This window comes from Giraffa tippelskirchi, chromosome 10 (genome assembly GCF_054371585.1).
Source record: "Giraffa tippelskirchi isolate mGirTip1 chromosome 10, T2T-mGirTip1v1.2.pri, whole genome shotgun sequence".
In the NCBI taxonomy this organism is placed as follows: domain Eukaryota; kingdom Metazoa; phylum Chordata; class Mammalia; order Artiodactyla; family Giraffidae; genus Giraffa; species Giraffa tippelskirchi.
Window position 1 is genome coordinate 155,383,641 of NC_137284.1, and position 20,826 is coordinate 155,404,466.

Here is a 20,826-nt window from a genome sequence, read left to right on the forward strand (position 1 = left end):
CACGGGAAGAAATAAATACAATGGTTGCAGAAAATGTCTAAGTCACCTACATGGAGACTGAACACTATCTAAAGGGGCTCTTTCTTTTTTTTTTTTTGCTAAGTCTTTATTGAATTTGTTACAGTATTGTTTCTGTTTTATGTTTTGGTTTTTTGGCCGCAAGGCATGTGGGATCTTTAGTTCCCCAGCCAGGGATCAAACCCGAACCACCTGCATTGGAAGGTAAAGTCTTAACCACTGGACCACCAGAGAAGTCCCTAATGGGGCTCTTTAACACATCAGATTGGACTGGTTTTTACACGAGAGCAAACATTTAATTCTGTGTTTTCTCTGGAAATAAAGGATAGAACCTAGGAAAGACAATGAAATTATAGACAGTGTGAATATGTACCTTCTCTCTCTATTCCCTAAACGTAGTATATGTTTAATTTTGCCACAGAGGCCGTTTCCAGTGGATTCGAAATTGTTCCACAGGGAGTGACTGACTTATAGTCTCAGAGGACTCATTTCCGTACACTTGTTCAAAACTTTAGGTCTGTAAAGGTAACTATTATCTCAAGAGGAATTAAATATAAACAACATTTTCCCATCTCATTATCCTTTCTCACAAATCTTATATCTGCAATACAAAGCTTATGAAAAGTTCAGCTCAATTCAGTTGCTCAGTCATGTCTGATTCTTTGCGATCCCATGGACTGTAGCATGCCGGGCTTCCCTGTCCATCACCAACTCCTAAAGTTTGCTCAAACTCATGTCCATCAAGTTAGTGATGCCATCCAACCATCTCATCCTCTGTCGTCTCCTTCTCCTCCTGCCTTCAATCTTTCCCAGCAACAGGGTCTTTTCTAATGAGTCAGTTCTTCACAACAGGTGGCTAAAGTATCGGACCTTCAGCTTCAGCATCAGTCCTTCCAATGAATATTCAGGCCGTTTTCCTTTAGGTTTGATTGATTTCTGTGCAGCCCAAGGGTCTCTCAAGAGTCTTCTCCAACACCACATTTCAAAAACATCAATTCTTTGGCGATCAGTCTTCTTTATAGTCCAACTCTCACATCCATACATGACTACTAGAAAACCTATAGCTTTCACTATACAGACCTTTGTTGGCAAAGCGATATCTTTGCTGTTTAATACACTGTCTAGATTTGTCATACCTTTCCTTCCATGGACCAAGCATCTTCTAATTTCATGACTGCAGTCATCATCTGCAGTAATTTTGGAGACCAAGAAAAGAAAATCTGTCACTGTTTCTACTTTTTCCCTTTCTACTGGGATGAAGTGATGGAACCAGATGCCATGATCTTTGGTTTTTGAATGTTGAGTTTTAGGCCAGCTTTTTCACTCTCCTCTTTTACCCTCATCAAGAGGCTCTTTAGTTCCTCTTTGAGTTTTGGCATATGGGTGGCATCATCTGCGTGTCTGAGGTTATGATATTTTCCTGGCAATCTTGATTCCAGCTTGTGCTTCATCCAGCCCGGCATTTCTCATGATGTTCTCTGCATATAAGTTAAGTAAACAGGCTGAGCTTTGTTGTACTCGTTTCCCAATTTTGAGCCAGTCTGTTTTTCCATGCAAGGTTCTAACTGCTGCTTCTTAACCTGCAAACAGATTTCTCAGGAGACAGGTGAGAAGGTCTGATATTCCCATCTCTTGAAGATCACAGTGTTGTGATCCACACAGTCAAACACTTTAGCATAGTCAATGAAGCAGAATTAGATGTTTTTCTTCAATTCCCTTGCTTTCTCTGTGATTCAACAAATGTTGGCAATTTGATATCTGGTTCCTCTGCTTTTTCTAAACACAGCATGGAAAATTGTAAATATTATTATATATATATTATATATGTGTATATATATCATGCATATCTTTTTTTTAAAGTCACATTCCTTAAGCATCAGGGAAGGGAGCCAAGTCCTTGGTAATTAGTAAAGCTAGGGTAGGAGATGGAATTCCAGCTGCATTCTTTAAAATCCTGAAAGATGCTGCTGCTAAAGTGCTGCACTCAGTGTGCCAGCAAATCTGGAAAACTCAGCAATCGCCACAGGTTTGGGAAAGGTCAGTTTTATTCCAATCCCAAAGAAAGCCAGTGCCAAAGAATGGTGAATAATTACATTAATGCTGCTGCTGCTAAGTCCCTTCAGTCATGGCCGACTCTGAGACCCCATAGATGGAATTACATTGAATACATTTTAATCCATTCTTGGATGTGTCTCAGGGACTTTTAAACTGCACATTCTTAAAACAAAACAAGTACTCATATACCCATGTTCAGATTATTTTGATGAAATGATTAAAGTAATGAGATGGGAAATAAATAGCAGAATGATTTTCTTTGTCTCATCTACAGCATTAACCTGGGATGCAAGAATAAGAATAATTGAATGATTTATACTGAAAATTATCACTGCAGCTAGCTTTTTTTTTTCATCTTAAATCTGAATTTAATTTTCTTTGAGGCGTATATGTAGTTCTTTGGTTGAATATTTGCTTGTGGAAAGTTGTAATACAATAGCATGTTAAATTCAAACCTAAGAATTTTGACTGAAATGCTGATGATGAAAACCGTAGAGACCAAGTCCTCCCACGTTCTGCAGAGGGAAACCGAATCTGTCCGCTCAGAGTGACTGCCTCTGGTGGAGTCCTGCGCTTCTTTGCCAGGTCCTTCTCGTATCCTTGAGCCTTTGCTAACTTCCCTGGCGGCTCAGATGGTAAAGTGTCTGCTTACAATGCGGGAGACCTGGGTTCAATCCCTGGGTCAAGAAGATCCTCTGGAGAAGGAAATGGCAACCCACTCCAGTACTCTTGCCTGGAAAATCCCATGGACAGAGGAACGTGGTAGGCTACAGTCCATGGGGTCGCAAAGATTCGGACATGACTGAGCAACTTCACTTCACTTTAGTGACTGAACAACAACAGCAATAGTTTCTTTCCAATAGTATGTTAGTTTCTACTGTACAGCAAAGTGAGTCAGCTCTAGATAAATAGCAGCTGTGTTAAATGTACAGTCCTGTGTGTTTGGGGGAAATCAGGGCAAGGTGTATGTCCTCTTTTGGACAGAATGGGTTAGGGCATGGAGAAGATAATTTTAAGATGACCAAGCAAAGAGAGTTGGCATAGGTCACATGTGACCTCCAGACCATGTTGGAAGAACATGGAAATGTGCTTGGGGAAAGCCTACACATTACTGGGTGAAGAGGACCCATTGGAAGAGGAGAAAAGGGACAGGGACGTCTCTATTTTTATCCATAGATTTAAAGAATTTTTGCAGCAGGAAAGCCACAAAGGTCTCAGAAACTGCAGTTACACATAATTTCTACCAATACATAATGGATGAATCCAAGGAGAATGTAGACTTTGACTGACAGAGGGGTTGAGAATGTGGCTCAAAACTTCCGGGGGAAAAGGGGAGGTGAGATGTCTGGAGGGTGGACCAACTCTACACCAGAATCATCTTGAACTTTTACAAAAAACTGAAATTCATCCCTGTGTTCTTAGAAGGAGTAGTGGTGCTTTCCAAGGGGGTTGGGGGGGGAACAGATTCCAATTTGCACAAGTATGAGAGAACAGAAAAGTTTTATTAAACTAACAATAAGGAAACAATTCATCTGCATGGGGCAGCTGTTAGTTTCACAGAAAAAGGAGAGAACTGGTTATTCAGCAAACTGGTTGGTGTTGGTCAAAGATTTCCTACAGATACATCTGAATACACCAAGCACTATTCTCTTACCTGTTGAATATGTTTTGCACCTTTTGGCATTTCAGGTAGTTGAGTTCTGAAAGATCTATTTGTCAGAAAACTCTGTTCGTAATGGTCAGTTGATAAGGACCAATTTGAGCCTTTCAGTACAATTATAAGTGGACAAATTTCCATTTATCTAGAAAGATTTCTATCATATCTTCTTCTGTAAGCTTAACTAATGGAAAGAATTGATCTTTCTAATAAACTGTAAGGGAAAGATGATCAATGCCGTCTAAAGACAAAATAAGTGAGAAAAAGCTGTAGGAGAAGATCACCTACGAATCTAGAAAGAATCTAGAGGAGAAATTTTTTCTAGGGATAAATAGAGAAAGCTCGGGTCATCTTCTTTGGTCTCCCGCATTCCCTCTCTTGGTGTCTCTGAGAAAGAATTCACAAATGAGGGAGCATCAATACTTTCTTCTTTAGAGTTTCACAAGTTGAGAATTTATCCCTTTCCTGTTACATCAATCAAACATATACCAGTTATCAATAGTGAAGTTTACTCTCCTTAGCCCTGAGAGTCTCAGAGAAAAAGGAGAATGCTCTGACTTACATGGGGCAGGACCACCCGAAAATATGCAGGAAATACAGACAGATTTTCACGAAGTTTAATCCTTAAACAGAGAGAAGACAAAGGAAGCAAACTGTAACAAGGTAAAGATGGTTTCAAGTATCTCATTCTGACTCAAAACATCATCTCTGGCTCTTCGCTGTCTTGAAACCCAGTGAGCCTCCCTTTCTGCCAGTTGCCTTTCCATTTTCACCTTCCGCTTTTGCTGTTCTAGTTCATCCTTCAGCTTTCCGATTTCCTCTTCGAACTCCTGTTTTATCTGAGCTTTCGCTCTCTCGAGCTCTGCTCTGTAATTTTCTTGTAACACTTGGATTTGTTTCTCAATCTCCTCCTCGGTCTTCTGATACAGGCTATTTGTGTAGTATCTTCCATTGCACTTGTCCACCACATCCTGGACCAGGGCCAGCAGCTGCTCCCTCTGGTTCTCCTGCTCAGCTCCTGTGGCCTTGTTGTTGAAAACACAGTAGCAATCTCTGAACTTGTGCATCAGCTCTTGGATGGCTGTAGGAGCTTGCTTTAAGTAATCATGGAAATCCGTGCCGTCTAAGTCATCTTTCCGGGTGAATAAGAGAATCATGTGTTTCTTAGCTCTCTCTCCAAACATCGTCAGGATCTTCTCTGTGGCTTTCTGGTCTTCCTCCGTGTAACGGCCCAGTGGGATGACCAGGAGCAGAGCGTGAGGCCCCGGGGAGGTCAGCACCATGCAGCGGGTAATCTCCTTGAGAGTCTCATCATCTGGGAGCTCCGTGTCAAAGAGGCCAGGTGTGTCCACGACGACAACTTCTCTCCCCTTCCAGGTGCTGCTTCCTTTCTCACAGTACTTGGTGATGGATGCAGCCGATAAGCTAGACAAAAACACTTTCTCTCTGAGGATGCTGTTTCCTGTTGCGCTTTTTCCTGCCCCAGTCTTACCCACTAATACAAGTCTCAGCTGGGAATCTCTGGGGTTTGCAAGTCCTGGAACATCAGGAAACAAAAGTCCCAGTGTTAGAATGAACTTCAACTGTCTTCCCTGAAAGTCTCCCGCCCACTGAATAAATATTCTACCCTGAATATTCATTGGAAGGATTGATGCTGAAGCTGAAGCTCCAATACTTTGGCCACCTGATGCAAAGAGCAGACTCACTGGAAAAGGTTCTGATGCTGGGAAAGGTTGAAGGCAAAAGGAGAAGGGGGTGGCAGAGGATAAAATGGCTAGACAGCATCACCAAATCAATGGACATGAATTTGAGCAAACTCCAGGAGAGAGTGAAGGACAGAGGAACCTGGCATACTGCAATCCATGGGCATGACTTAGCAACTGAACAACAATAACAACAGATATTTTTCAGGATCCCTTTCAGCTTCTTACTCAGACCTTGTGGAAACAAACAGCTCATAGAAGAGGAAATAATGTGATTAAGAAGAGGGCTCTGAGTTGCTACCAGTAGCTGTTCTTCATAAGATAGGAGGTAACACAAAATTGACTATGCATATTCGACTTCCTAGGAAAGTTGAAAGTTAATATCAGAGCAGTAGAGTACAGCAATTGAAGCCTGAATTTAAACATCAAATCATCTACCAGCTCTTTCTGTGCATGTATTCAGCAAGTCTCTGCATATCTCCGCAATGTGTCTATAAAGTCAAAGTCCTCTGGATTTGTCAGGGATAGACCCAGGACCAGAGAGAAGGCAATTGACAATCACATGTGAAAGCCTGTTTTTCCGAGAAGGCAGACCTTGCCAGCTGGCCCTTGAACTTAAGGGTCTGATTCCTGCATGAAGAATCCAATGTTATACCTACCCATTTCTGCTTTGAGACAATGCCTACATTATCCCACGTACAACATTATAGACTCTGTTACCAACTCCAGTTTATTTTCAGAGCCATCACCATTCACCCAGGTCCTCAGACTAGAAAGCTAGGAGTCACCCTTGACTCCCCTCTTTCCCCTACTTTCCAGACCCAACCCATCAGCATGTTCTCTTGGTTCCAAATCTGTTCACCTGTCTCTGTTTTGAAGATCATCATTCCAGTCCAGATTCCATCACCACCCCTGCCTCAGCAGTCTCCTAACAGGTGTCTCCACTTCCATTTTGTCCCTTTCAGTCTGTCCTGTGAGGTGGGCTAATCTTTAAAAAATATCAATCAAACAGAACCAGGAATTTGCAGAAACCCCTCCTGTGATGTCCACAAAATCTGTAGTTAACCTCCATCTCCCACACACTTTCTGATGAAGTGTTTGCTGATCCCTGAATCCCTAAGGCAGAGTTTTCCCCATTTGAGAACCAGAATCCTGAGATAAAAGAAGTAAATTTCCCAGTGCTGCAAACACTGGATATGGGATTGCTAAGATTTATCTAAGAAAAAAAATGTACATAAGAATTCAGAGTATTCTTAATAGTTAGCCTCACAATAGAAGCTCCAACCTAAGGAGATCCCAGGGCATTGAGAGGCATTGCCCTTAGAGACAGGCTGTAGAAAACTCATGGCCCAGGAATAAAAAGGCACCAAGGTTTGGCCAATGCTGATAATGAATGGATGGCAACCTCTGAAGATGGCAGCCATAGCCATGAAGGAGTCCATCTCTGCACTTCTGCCTCTTGGGAAGGTGGATTCTCAGCTCCTCTCATCAAGATGCTGAGTCTGTTTTCCAACCCTTCAGTCTGACTGGGCCACGTGACTTGCTTTGGATAGTAGGGTCATGAAAACATGGTTAGCAGAGAATCCAAAAGCACTCACACATTGTGGTTTGCCTTCTCTTTCTGATTTTTGGAACCTTACAACTGCCCTGGACTAGCCTGCTTGAAGAGGGACACAAGGCCCTGTTATCCCTGTCTGCCTGGCCGACCCAGAGCTTGTTGACCACCAGACATGTCTATGAGGCTATCCAAGATTATTGTGTTGCATCCTGAACCACCAGCCAGGCACCCATACATGAGTCAGTCTGGCTGAGATTAGCCAGGTTGGTCCAGACCCAAGCACGGCCCAAGTGACCCTCAAAATTAAGAGCAAACTAAATGGTTGCTGTTTTAGGTTCCTAAATTGTGGGGTGATTTGCTAAACCAGCCAAAGTTCAAATGATGGAATCTATTCCTAGGATAAAGGGTAGAGGGAGGGTTATATGAGAAACGAAGTGATCAGTCTGTTGAGTTTGTTGCTTAGAGTGAGGTCACTGGGAGCAGGGAAATTAGGGGCCTGAATGAGGAATTGACCACCCCCATGTTCCTCCTTCCCAGTCCTATCGGGCTGAAGAGAGGAGCAGGAAACCACCTGGGAGGCCACAACCCCGGACCCGGTGTGCCCACATCATGGGAAGCAGCAACTAAGAAACCTCATCAAGCCCGGGAGCAGGCCGGGTGTTGGAACTCTCCTCCTGCTCGCTGTTAAGCTACACCACAAGGAGGATGCGTGGAGGGTGGAGAGAAAGAGAGAGCAGAGCAAATGAAGGGAAAATGAGAAATGTGGTTGAAGACGTTTTGCTCTTGTACAGATTGGCTGGATGACAGGGCAGGAGAGTCCCAGCCCTCCGCCCCAAGCCTGGGCTGCCTTCCCCAAGCAGCCTCTCACCGTGGCTGGTCCTGAGTTCGCTGAGGTCCTGGGCTGCCATTGTGGTTTGGATTCCTGGGAATAAAGAGACATAACTATGTTATTACAGGGAAATGCAGAATAAACTGGAAACATCGACCTCCTGTAAGGAACAGTTTCTCTTTTTTCATAAACTTGCTACTTGATCTCTCCTCTATGTCCCAATACTTCTTATTTCTGCTTTCAGTCTCATTTTCACTCTGTCATTTTTCTTTACACAGGTGTAAGTGCTTCAGGAGCTTCCTTGGCACTGGTTCTGGGTGCCCTTCCCTCTATTCAGTGAATTATTGCTCTGAATGCCATTTATATGTAGTCTGCAGCCTGGACACTTCTCAGAGTTCCAACCTTTTCTATCCCATTCAAATTCTCCATTTGGCAATTTTGTGGGCATCTCAAATCGATTTGGACAAAATGAAACCCTGACCTCCATCCCCAGCCTGGTTCGCATTTCAGTAAGCGGCATCACGAAATGGCTCATGCAGAATCTTGTGGTCATCTCTAAAACAATTCTTTCCTCACTTACTCACAGTCCATCACCAAATCCTATGGATTTTTAGTTCCCCAAATGAAAAATTATCCATTTCTCCCCATCTCCGTGTGAATCCAATCCCATCATTTGATTGCAATGTAGTAGGCTCCCAAATGATATTGTATCTTCAATCCCTCCTCTACTCAATAGTCAGATGCCTTTTTAAAATTTATAATTGAAGGATAATTGCTTTACAGTATTGTGTTGGTTTCTACCAAACATCAACATGAATCAGTCATAGGTTTACCCATGTTTGCTCCCACTCGAACATCCCTCCCACCTCCCTCCACATCCCACCCCTCTAGGTTGTTACCAAGCTCCAGTTTGAGGTCCCTGAGTCATACAGCAAATTCCCATTGGCTACCTATTTTACATATGGTAATGTATATTTCCATGTTACTCTCTCTATATATAGTCAGATGCCTTTTTGATAATTGGTTTTTTTTCTGGTTTAGATTTTCTAATTGATTGCTTTTGTTTTTTTTTTTTCCAAATAGTTGAAAGCCCTTGGAATGGTCCCGAAGGCCTTGCACGATCAATTTCTCTCTCTCTCTCTCTCAAAAAGCTTTAATCATACTGGCCTCCTCAGTGTCCCCTGAATCCTCTAAGACATCCCCCCCCCCCCAGCTCCTAGACCTTTGAGGAGCACTTCCCCCTCCCTGGAGCACTCCCATTCCCACCCAATGGCCAACTGGTTTATGCTCAGCCCTGAGGCCTCAGTGTTTCATTATTTCTCCAGAGGGGGCCTCTTCACCCACGTCATCAACCAACAAGACAGATTTGGTGTGGAGTTTGTTCTAACCACACCCAAGAGTTTCTATAGAATACATACCACAATAGGAAGTGGTTTGATTTTTTTTACTGTCTCCTTGTAGACTGTTAGCTTTGTGATGGTGAACCGTCTATGTCTTGCATACACCCTTATTCCCTAGGAAAAAAACACAGTATTGGACAAGGCATGGATCTCAAAAAATATTTGTTCAATAAATTAAATGATTAAAAAAAACCCTGTTTCTTGCCTCCTCTGTGACTGAGCTTTATGTCTCGCTTGCATCTGGCTGTGCAAAAACTTATCTTTTCCTTATTAATAACACATTGCTCTTGAAACATGGCATTACATTTTAGATGTTTTCTTTCACCACTACCTATTAAGGTTGGGTAATGGAGAAAGCCATTTGAAGAATTCTTAGCAGAGCAGATTTTAACTAGAACACTCTGAAAATGCTCTTTAGTAAAGACAGAGTCATCTGATAGGAATGCAGCAAATACAAATTTGAAATACTTTCTTTTGAAAGTCGATTAGGAATAACAGTAGGAAACAGCTTCTTATAAACTGGGAAGTGAAATCACCGAATTTTAAAGAATAAGCTTTGTTCATAAAGTTGATGTTGGTTGTGGGCGTTAGGAGAAGGAGTAAGATACCAGAAATAGGGACACACAAGGCTTGGGTTATTCCTTAAAGTCTACCGTCCAGTCTGTGGACTCCATCTTCAGCATTCTTTAATGCTGTTCTGTTTATCCTAGTTCAGATTTAAAAGCAGAGGATTGACCTTCTCTACACATTGACACTGGATGGCTAAATTCCCCTCCTACTGTCTAAGGAACAAGCATTCATTGGTCCCCTGCTTCCCCTGAATGGTAGACAGTAACATGGGTTGGCATCTCCCTCCTCCTGTCTTCTAAAAGCTTCTCTTTCCCAACTCAGGATGAGGCCCAGGAAGAGACTATCCCTGAGGAGGCAGGTCAAAGGGGCAGCTCCAAGCAGAGAGTTAACTGGGTAACAGACTCACTGGTCCTGCTCTGCGTGCTGGCTTTGGAACAGGGGAAGTGCTGAGCTGTGCCTCTTACATTTCCTCGAGCTCTTCTCACCACCAGCTTCCCACAGAATGAATTCTGTCTGCTTGGTCAATGCTAATCCTGAAAACTTCAAGTTTTCTTATAAATTCTATGAATGGTGAGAGGAATCATTTGCTTGTACAAGTTTCCTCTGAGCAGTCACCATGGAAAGAGGCATCAATTTGTAGGGCTCAGCCTTCAAAACAGATTACAGCCTAAAATCATCAAAAACAGGAAACAGAAACCCAATGAGAAATGTATTCTGAGAGCAAGTTTGCAAGGAGGTTTAAGATATAGATCCAGGGGAAGAGTCCCCATCCATCAAATCACATTTCCCTCCTTCCCTCTCACCCCCACAAACACACCTCTTCCCTTACCTAGAAAATCTGGGGCCTGCTCCTTTCTCTTGCTTTGAAGACAAGGCTAAACCAGGAGGTGATGCAAAGCTATTAAAAGGAGGAGGCGGGAGGAGACAGGAAGTGAGGGAGGAGCCATTCAAACTCAAGGCAAAAGACCTGCTGCGCCTGTGATCATCTAAGAGAGTTAGAACTCTTCGCAAAGATGAAACTGTTTTGTGTGGTTCCGTATGGTTGCCCTGAGCCACATGGGCTATTGAGCTCATGAAATGTAATAAGTGTAATTGAAGAACTGAATTTTAAATTTTATTCCAAATTGTTTAATTGAAAGTTGCAGTTGAATAGCCACACCTGCCTAGTCGCTACCATACTAGGCCGTGCAGAGACTACAAAAGGGAGAGAAACAAGATGGGTCATGCTGTGAAAGTCGAGAAAAAACTACTGGGTCAAAACCAGAGTGCTGACGCTCAGAGTGTGGCTAAGATGGCAGGGTAGGAAGACCCTGAGTTCACCTCCTCCTACGGGCATGCCAGAATTACAAGTATCTAGAAAGCAACTATGACCTAAGAACTAGTAGACAAGATTTTCCACAACTAAAGGCAAAAAGAAGAAACCACAGCAAGACAGATAGGAGGGAGTAAGGTCAAGACCCACATCCCTAGGTAGGCGACTAGCAAATGGGAAGAGAATCACAACAGAGGTTTTCCCCAAGGAGCAAGGGATTGGGCCCCACTTCAGGCTCCCCGTGGGGGGGGGGTCCTGCACTAGAAAGGTGAGCCCCCAAAATATCTGACTTTGTTGTGTCATTGCTAAGTTGTGTCTGGCCCTGTAGCCCGCCAGGCTCCTCTGTCCATGGGATTCTCCGGGCAAGAATCCTGGAGTGGGTAACCATTCCCTTCTCTGGGGGACCTTCCTGACCCAGGGATTGAGCACATGTGTTCTGTGTTGCAGGCAGATTCTTTACCACTGAGCTGAGAAGCCCCAAAACATGCGACTTTGAAGGCTACAGGGCTTACACATGGGAGAGCAAGAAGGTGTGGGAAGAAGAGACCCCACTCTTAAAGGGCATGAACAAAATCTGTCATGCTCTGAGACCCAGTGCAGAAGCAGTGATATGACAGAAGCCTGAGGGAGACCCACTTGCTGATCTTGGAGAGCCACCCAGAGAGACAGGATATACATATATATATATATGTTCTTGTATTGGAAGAATCAATATTGTGAAAATGTCTGTCACAGTATTGTTCTATACTATCCAAAGTAATCTATAGACTCAATGCAATTTCTGTCAAATAACCAATGGCATTTCTCACAGAATTAGAACACAGAATTTTGCTGTTTGTTTGGGAACACAAATGACCCTGAATAGCCAAAACAATCTTGCCAATAAAATGAACAACGTAGAAGAAGTAGACACATTCTTAGAAAGGTACAATCTCCCAACAGTGAATAAGGAAAAAATCAAATATATGAATAGACCAATAACCAGTTCTATAGTATCCCCATTGAAGAATCTAACCTGGTCTCCCACTTGACAGGTGGGGATACTGGTAAAGAATCCACCTGAAATGCAGGAGACCCGGGTTGAGAAGATCCCCTGGAGAAGGAAATGGCTACCCACTCCAGTATACTGGCCTGGAGAATTCCATGGACTGTGTAGTCCATGGGTTCACAAAGAGTCAGACACAACCGAGCGACTTTCACTTTCACAATAACTAATCATGAAAATGAATGTGTTGTTCAGACCAAGAAACAAAACTCCAGGACCAAATGGCTTCACAAGTGAATTCTACCAAACATTTATGGAAATGTTCACAGCTATCCTTCTCAAATGATTTCAAAAAATTGCAGAGGAAGAAATACTTCCGAACTCATTGTATGAGGCCAGCATCACTCTGATATCCAAATCAGAAAAGATAACACACAAAAAGGAAAGTATAGGCCAATATCACTGATGAACATATATGCAAAAGTCCTCAACAAAATATTAACAAACCCTGCTGGGTTTTCACTCTGCACCTCCCAGATGGTGCCTGCATGCCACTCCCTTGTCCTGCCTGGCTGGGCTCTCCTCTTCCAGGAGCCAGGCAATGCGTGGGCAAGGGATCGATGGGTTAAAGGGATGCTGGCCTGGAGGTGGGCTGCCTCTGCCCACACCACCTTATCCCCTCAGTCCCGCCATGGTGGAAGATGCATCCTGAAGCCAGGTTGTATGGGGGAGGGCCAGACTCAAGAGGTTTGGAAAAGTTTCTTGACCCAGAAATCACAGAGAGCTATTCCAAAGTAGAAGGCATGCACTAAACTAGCTTGGCCTGAAGGTAGAAAGTGAGAAGAGAGTCCTGGACCAGTTGCATTGAGTACTGGAGAGCTCCTGTGTGAATTCGCCAATCTGATTGACTTGCTCAGGGAGGCTGGAACATCTATCTCCAGAAATGTCTTTGAAAAATAAAAAGCAAGATAACCTTTCATCCGAGGACTCTGTTAAAGGAAATAACCAACACAGTTCTCCATGTAGGATCCCTCTGGAGCATGAAGAGAAATCATGTAACAGCTTTCAGCAATTTGAGACCAATGATCAATGCAGACCCTACCCTAGGGTCCACTTGGAGCCTTAAGAAAAACCAGATACTAACTTCAGGCAATTTGCCACAAAAAACTAGAGTTGCCAGTGCCATCCAACCAAACCCCAAAATATCATTTTTGGTTTTCTTCCTGTTTTGCAGTGGCTCCCAAAATATAATCTGAAGGAAAATATTTTAGGAGCTGTCATGTCTGGCTTGATTGTGGGCATCTTGTTGGTGCCCCAGCTCACTGCTTATTCTCTCTTGCCTGGCCAGGAACATATCGATGGTCTACACACATCTTCTTTTCCCGGCTTCATTTACTTCCTATTGGGGACCTACCATCACATCTCTGTGGGCATTTTTGGAGTGTTGTGCCTTATGATCAGTCAGCTGTAGTTGACCGAGAACTGTACGGAGCTGTCTATGACGCTGCCCATGTTGCCCCTTCTTTGGGAATGGTTTCAGATGAGAGCACATTATTAAGCCAGACATCAGGCAAGATATGTAACACAAGTAGCTATGACATTAGAGTTGACAGTATGGTAACCTTGAAGGTTGGAGTTTATCAGGCAGCTATGGGCTCTATCAAGTGGGCTTTGTTTCAGTCTATCTCTCAGATGCCTTGCTGCGTGGATTTGTCACCTGTGCCTCCTTCACAGCTGTTACATCTCAGGCCAAGTATCTCCCTGGACTCAGACTCCCTTGGAATAATGGCGGGGATTATTCATCACTGAAAGTGAAAGTGTTAGTCACTCCGTCATGTCCGACTCTTTGTGACCCCATGGACTGTAGCCCACCAGGCTCCTCTGTCCATGGAACTTCTCCAGACAAGAATACTGGAGTGGGTTGCCATGCCCTCCTCCAGGGGATCTTCCTGACCCAGAGACACAACCCATGTCTCTTAAGTCTCCTGCATTGGCAGGCAGGTTCTTTACCACTAGCACCACCTGGAAAGCCAAATCTCTGGAGAGCCCTGTGTAAATTTAAGAATCTGCCCAAGATGTGGGGCTTCCCTGGTAGCTCAGGGATGCAGGAGACTCTAGTTCAATCCCTGGGTTGGGAAGATCCCCTGGAGAAGGGAACGGCTACCCAATCCATATCCTGGCCTAGAGATTCCATGAACTATGTGGAGGATTAGCCAAATGGATACAGTTATCTGGTTTGGTACTGTGCTGTCCTCTGAACTAACTACTGAAATAGGCATGCTTATTGGGGTTGGTTTTTCTATGTTTTGGCTCATCCTCTAAACTCAGAAGCCAAAGACTTCATTGCTTGGCCCAACAAAAGAGCCTGAAATCTTTGAATCCATGTCTGCCTACAAGAACTGTCAGGCTAAGTTGGCCATCAAAGTTGTCCACTTTGAATCCACTCTCTATTACATGAACAGAGAATATTTTAAATCTTCTTTATAAAACAACCCCCCTCTCAATCCAGTCTTAGTAAGTTCAGTTCAGTTTAGTCACTCAGTCGTGTCTGACTCTTTGCGACCCCATGGACTGCAGCCTGCCAGGCCTCCCTGACCATCACCAACTCCTGGAGCTTGCTGAAACTCATGTCCATTGAGTCGGTGATGTCATCCAATCATCTCATAGGCAGCTCAGAAGAAGGTAGCAAAGAAAAGGATCAAAAGGGAAACAGCTGCTGTCAGTGGAATCCAGGATGAAGTTTCAGTGTGACTTTCCCATGATTCCCTAGAGTTCCACACCATCGTGACTGACTGCAGTGCAATACAGCTTTTAGATACAGCAGGGATCCACATGATGAAAGAAGTTCTCAGAGTTTATGAAGCCGTTGGCATCCAGGTTCTGCTGGCTAAGTGCAATCCCTCTGTGAGGGACTCCCTAGCCCAGGGAGAGTATTGGAGAAATGAAGAAGAAAATCTCTTTTACAGTGTATGTGAAGCATGACTTTTGCAGAAGACTCTCAAAATTTGAAAGATATGTATGTTCCCAATGGTCTGAGCTTTTCCAGTGACTGAGAAAGTAGGTGGAAGGGAGGAATACTGTCTAACCAGTTATTTAAAATTTCAGATGTGCAGCATTTTGTACTATGGACCTGGAAATTGTTGCCCCCTGGAGATTTTGGCCTTTTGACTGGACAGAACTGTTCCTTTGAAGCTGATGGCCTTTGTCGATACACAAATGCAGCAGAGCTTTTAGTTAGGCAGAATCAAAAAGAAGAAGCTACCGAGGTTTTCAGCTTTCTTGCACATATGGAATTAAATGAGTATCTGTTGAATTGAACTGCAGAGTAGCCTCCAAATTTAGGGGATCATCCTGTTTTAGGAGATAAGTGTCTGGACTCTTCCTTCCTCAGGAGGTGAAGGGGTAAAGATGGCATTTACATGAGAAGTGCTGGAGCCTGTTTGGCATGGCTCCCTAGAGAGGGAGTAGAAAGAAAGTAGGGAAAGAATACTGTCTGCTCCTGTAACAGCAGGTCAAGAGGCTTCCAAAGTGCAGGGTAATAACTAGACAAGCTGGTGCTCACTTTGGGCTTCCCTAGTCCTTGTCTTCCCTGCCCCCACCCATACCCCCGAGATGGCACTCAGATCTCTGACAGTTCCTCCCAGGCAAAGTCTTACCAAGAGTCTAATGGCTGAGCAGATTTGCGAAATCCTACCAGCCAGCCCCACTTTATACAGAACACTCTTGATGATACATTTGATGTTTTTAGTCAGCCTTTTTGTTCAGGGTAAGTAGGTAAGAAAAGAATCCTTCAAAATCAGCCAGCGCAATGAGAATCCTCCCTGTCTCTTCTGTGATCCCTACCTGTCCCTGGTTCTGAGGACTTCTTCCCATTAAGCGTTGTGTGCTTTCCATGAAATCTGTCCTAAACTGCTGTATCTGATCAGTAGTGAGTAACGAGTTGGCCAGGCACAAGCTAAAATGCTGACTCAGTAATTTTATGTGGGCTTTACATTTTTTTGTTTTATTTTTGGGTGCACTGGGTCTTTGCTGCTGCACCTGGGCTTTCCTCTAGTTGCAGAGAGTGGGGTTAATCTCCAGTTGCAGGGAGTGTGGGTTTCTCTTGTTGGGAAGCATGGGCTCTAGGGCACATGGGCTTCAGTAGTTGGGGCACGTGGGCTTCAGTAGTTGTGACATGTGGGCTCTAGGGCACAAGCTCAGTACTTGTGGCACACAGGCTTAGTTGCTCTGCAGTATGTGAGATCCTCCCAGACTAGGGGTGGAACCTGTGTCTCTTGCATTGGCAGGAGGATTCTTTACCGCTGAGCCACCAGGGAAACCCATCTTCAGTCTTTTAAAGAGTCTGAAGCAAATGATTCAGGACAGATTGCAAAAAGGCGTGATTGACAGCTTCCCTTAAGAATTTATTTTGCAGTGATTTTTTTTTCCTTTCCATGATATTTTAGCAAGGGACAACTGGGAATTGACAGTCTTTCACATATTGAGAAGCTGCTGGTCATCTTTATGTACTCTGCAAGAAAACTTTATTGTAACCAATGGAAAAGAATGCACATAAGTGATAGTGTGATTCCAAAAGAGCATCAATAATTAATCTGTAGATGTTTTTAGTGAAAACAGAGTGAAAGCTTACTGCCATGCACACTTGATGTACAAAGAATATTGATGAAAATGACAGCTTTTAACTCTATGAAAGAAAGTGAAAATGGTAGTCACTCAGTCATGTCCAACTTTTTGCGACCCCATGGACTATAGCCCGCCAAGCTCCTCTGTCCATAGAATTTTCCAGGCAAGAATACTGGAGTGGGTTGTCATGCCCTTCTCTAGGATGACTTCCCAACCCAGGGATTGAACTCGGGTCTCCTGCATTGCAGGCTCTTTGGATCATCTAAAACTATTATGTAAGAGGATTTAGAAGCATCACATTCATACAACCCTGCTTCTGTGGGTGAATTATTTATGATAGCTTATCACAGGTTGTGGCATAGCAATATTTCCTTTTCAAAAGCAAGTATGCCCAACACTGAAAACTTAAAGTTCTGTATCTTGACTTTTATGGATGAAGAAAATAAACAGATTTTCCAAAGTTAAACTAGGAGACTAGTTTATGTGAAAATGAATAGCATATTATTTTAAACAAATGAGATAAAAATAGCAAAAATGCAAAATCATTTTAAACCCACTCCTACATTCTCAAATGACTACTGGAAAAACCAGTAGTCATGTATGGTTGTGAGAGTTGGACCATAAAGAAGGCTGAGTGCCAAAGAACTGATGTTTTTGAATTGTGGTGTTAGAGAAGACTCTTGAGAGTTCCTTGGACTGCAAGGAGATCAAAGAAGTCAATCCTGAAGGAAATAAATTCTGAATAGTCATGAGAGGGACTGACACTGACACTGAAGTTCCAATAGTTTGGCCACCTGATGCAAAGAGCTAACTCATTGAGAAAGATCCTGATGCTGGAAAAGATTGAAAGCAGGAGGAGAAGGGGAAGACAGAGGATGAGATGGTTGGATGGCATCACCAACTCGATGGACATGAGTTTGAGCAAGCTCCTGGAGTTGGTGATGGGCAGGGAAGCCTGGCGTGCTGCAGTCCATAGGGTTGCAAAGGGTCGGACACCACTTAGCGACTCAACAACAACAACATTCTAAAAAGTTAAAATATTTATGCAAAGCAAAACTTATGAGTAGAGCACCTATTAGAGGGGGAGACTTTTTAAAAATTTTTTATATTTGTATTGGAGTATAGCCAATTAAGGAGTGAGACACTTTTAAAATATCTTTCTTGTTGGCTCCATAAATTGCAAGTGTTGCTTTTCTTTTGGGAGAGCTCTGCCCATCATGAAAAATGTCTTTCTGTTATTAAAAGAAAGCAGTTTCTCATGAGCTAGACTTCTGCTTTTGAGGTGATTGACATCATGATTACAGGTCATAGTGTCTGGAGTGTTAACATCCTTTTAGAACTTAAGTCTAATAATTCAGAAGTGTTAGCTGCTGTCTGTATTTCTCTTTTGTTCATTGTTTGTAGCCAATATTTGCTTTCTCTTCAGTCTTATGAATAGTAAAATTTTAAAAATTACCAAACTAAATCAGATAATAAGATAAAAGTGTCATTTACCATGATCAAGTGGGATTTATCCTAGGGATATGAGGGTTTTTCGATTTCTGTGATATACCGTGTTAACAAATTGAAGAACAAAAAACATACAATTATCTCAATAGATGTAGAAAAAGGTTTTGATAAAGTTCAGCATCCGTTTATAATAAAAAATCTCCAGGAAGGGGACATAAAGGGAACATCAGTTCAGTTCAGTTCAGTCGCTCAGTTGTGTCCGACTCTTTGCGACCCCATGAACCGCAGCACACCAGGCCTCCCTGTCCATCACCAACTCCCTGAGTCCACCCAAACCCATGTCCATTGAGTCGGTGATGCCATCCAACCATCTCATCCTCTGTCATCCCCTTCTGCTTCTGCCCTCAATCTTTCCCAGCATCAGGGTCTTTTCCAATGAGTCAGCTCTTCACATCAGGTGGCCAAAGAATTGGAGCTTCTGCTGTTTTAAGCATTTGCTGTTTTTGCGTTTTTCATTTCCTGTTTTTTTCAACCCACATACTCCCTTCTCATGGGTGTAAAAATATCTGTACCTATTTGCTAGAAATTCTGTGATAAAGAGACCAGAGGATGATTTTCACACACATTACAGCACAGTCCGTAAGAAGTTTGTGGTTGACCCATTTCTCAGAATCTTCTCACAATAACAAGAGTGGCTGTTATAAATTCATGTGTACACAGGCACTGAAGAAGGAATTCATAGGGCCTGGACTCCATCTTAGGACTGTTCGTGCTGATCATGTTCGGCCACCTCTCTAATGGACTCTAAACTCTGTGCTTAGTGCCTGTAGAAATGACAATAGAAGGATAAGACCCCCTCCGGACAGGTCATAAATTTTTATCTGTAACCTCAGGCTTATTGATTATCGACTGTTTGGAATGTAACCTCAGGCTTATTGATTATTGACTGTTTGAACACATAACACATGAATGATGGGGTTATTGTGATTGTATTTACCTTTCCTTTGTTTATGTAAGTCACAAGGAAATTGGGTGGTGGGTTCAGACACGTACACATGGGGTATAAAAGATTTTCACAAATGCTGGTCGGGGTCCTTGGCTAAGAGGATACTCTGCCTTGGGCCCGCCGGTGTAATAAACCGCACTTCACTATCTGCATCGTCCTTCTGAGTGAGTTTGTTTACCGGAACGCGTGGCTATAACAGCACCACCATTTCCTGCCTCCTCTCCTTCACTTTTGGCCTTACCAAGGTCCACTTCCCCTCCTCTACGTGGGGTGACACTCACAGTGGACTCAGACTTACTGAGGAGCCCTGACTGAGGGCAGTCGCAGCTCTGTCGTGAGCTGAGTGAAAGAACCAGTGCAATCAGTGGATGCAGGTTCTTCTGCCTTCCTGACAATGGAGTTTTAAAAGCCTGAACACAATAGAAAACTTAAGAAGCCAATTTTCTTTATCTTTGCCTATTTTGAAGTAATGAAAATCTGAAATTAGTATTAGAAAGTCTCTATCTCCAAGTTGTAGATGACCACAAATAATTCTGTGTATAAATATGTAAGAGTAATCTGCACGTTCTCTCTTATTACACTTTATTTCTATGTAACAGGAGATCAGAGATTTCAGCAACAATTTAGCAAACTAGTCATATGCCAACCATTCTGGAAAATGGATTGAGATCAATTATAGACCACAGACATTTTTTTTCTGAAATACCTAATAAAACTGAGATGTCACAGCGAACTTAGAAGCATACATATCAGATACAAGAGGCTTCAACAATTTCTGAAAGGAGCACTGGGGCAGAACATCTGCAGTCAGCATGGTCCCAGAGAGGCTTTGGCTGAGGCGTCTGCGGAGGAGACAGAAGCACCATGGGAAGGTGGGCTTCAGACATTTCAGCTGCGATGGGATGGGGCTGAGGATTCATTGAGGATATGACCATGAGATAGCTGGCCCAACTGTCTCCTCACTTTCCCCTGTTCAGAAGCTCACACTTGAAGACCTCTCTTCCCGAGTGCGTAACTGAAGGATACTGCCCTATCATTAGAGCATCTCCAGAGAAAATTCTCCACATTCGGGCATTTTGGGTTCCCTCTCCATAACAGCCTGTCCCGAAGTCACCTCAGGTGAGGCCTGCACTCAGAACCCTCACTCACAGGTGAAACTTCCAGCTTTTCTAATGATTTATTCCAAAATTCGAAAAGGTAAACAGGGAGAACTGCCATTTGAGGACAAACTGCAATATGATGGAGAGATGAAGGAGACAAAGATAAACAGAAAAAATAACCCTAAGGGAGCCATTAACTCAGCAAACAAAAACATGAAAAAAACTAACCAAGGGAAAATAAATTTCTCTTTCAGGTATCTGGATTAATCCTCCTCCCACTGAAATCAACTAAAAATGCTGAAAACGTATTAGATACCTTTTCTTAAAAGCATAGGTGAGTAGGCGAGTAACAAGCATTCTCAGAACAGAACTAAGTCTAAGTGAAGGTTACAAGTGGGGTGCAGCAGGCTGTCTCTCTGAGGACACGTTACCAGCCCTGGAGGGTTTACACTTTACTTCTGGAAGCCACACTGACAGAAAATCAGAGCCAAGGCTAAGGGGGAGTCAAGGTGGGAGGGGGCGGGTAGCTAATAGGGGAACTTGTATCACTAAGTCCAAAGG

The 20,826-nt window shown here is 43.2% G+C and overlaps 1 protein-coding gene and 1 pseudogene across 3 annotated transcripts; one reads left to right on the forward strand and one right to left on the reverse strand.

Annotated features, from left to right (window-relative positions):
• Positions 1 to 3,556: 3,556 nt before the first annotated feature.
• On the reverse strand, positions 3,557 to 10,667 carry GIMAP4 (GTPase, IMAP family member 4). 3 transcript variants are annotated; one of them, XM_081537318.1, is made up of 5 exons: positions 10,620 to 10,667; positions 10,255 to 10,457; positions 9,239 to 9,334; positions 7,860 to 7,913; positions 3,557 to 5,267 (listed from the first exon to the last, which is right to left on the reverse strand). In XM_081537318.1, exons 4-5 carry the CDS (start codon positions 7,897 to 7,899, stop codon positions 4,348 to 4,350), a joined length of 960 nt encoding a protein of 319 aa, XP_081393444.1. In that variant the 5' UTR covers positions 7,900 to 7,913; positions 9,239 to 9,334; positions 10,255 to 10,457; positions 10,620 to 10,667; the 3' UTR covers positions 3,557 to 4,347. The 3 variants fall into 3 exon arrangements, with proteins under 3 accessions (XP_081393444.1, XP_081393445.1, XP_081393443.1); XM_081537319.1 differs by having other exon boundaries at positions 10,197 to 10,457; XM_081537317.1 differs by lacking the exon at positions 10,255 to 10,457.
• A 2,363-nt stretch (positions 10,668 to 13,030) lies between these two features.
• On the forward strand, positions 13,031 to 15,140 carry LOC145523949 (sulfate transporter-like; annotated as a pseudogene).
• The last annotated feature ends 5,686 nt before the right edge of the window (positions 15,141 to 20,826 follow it).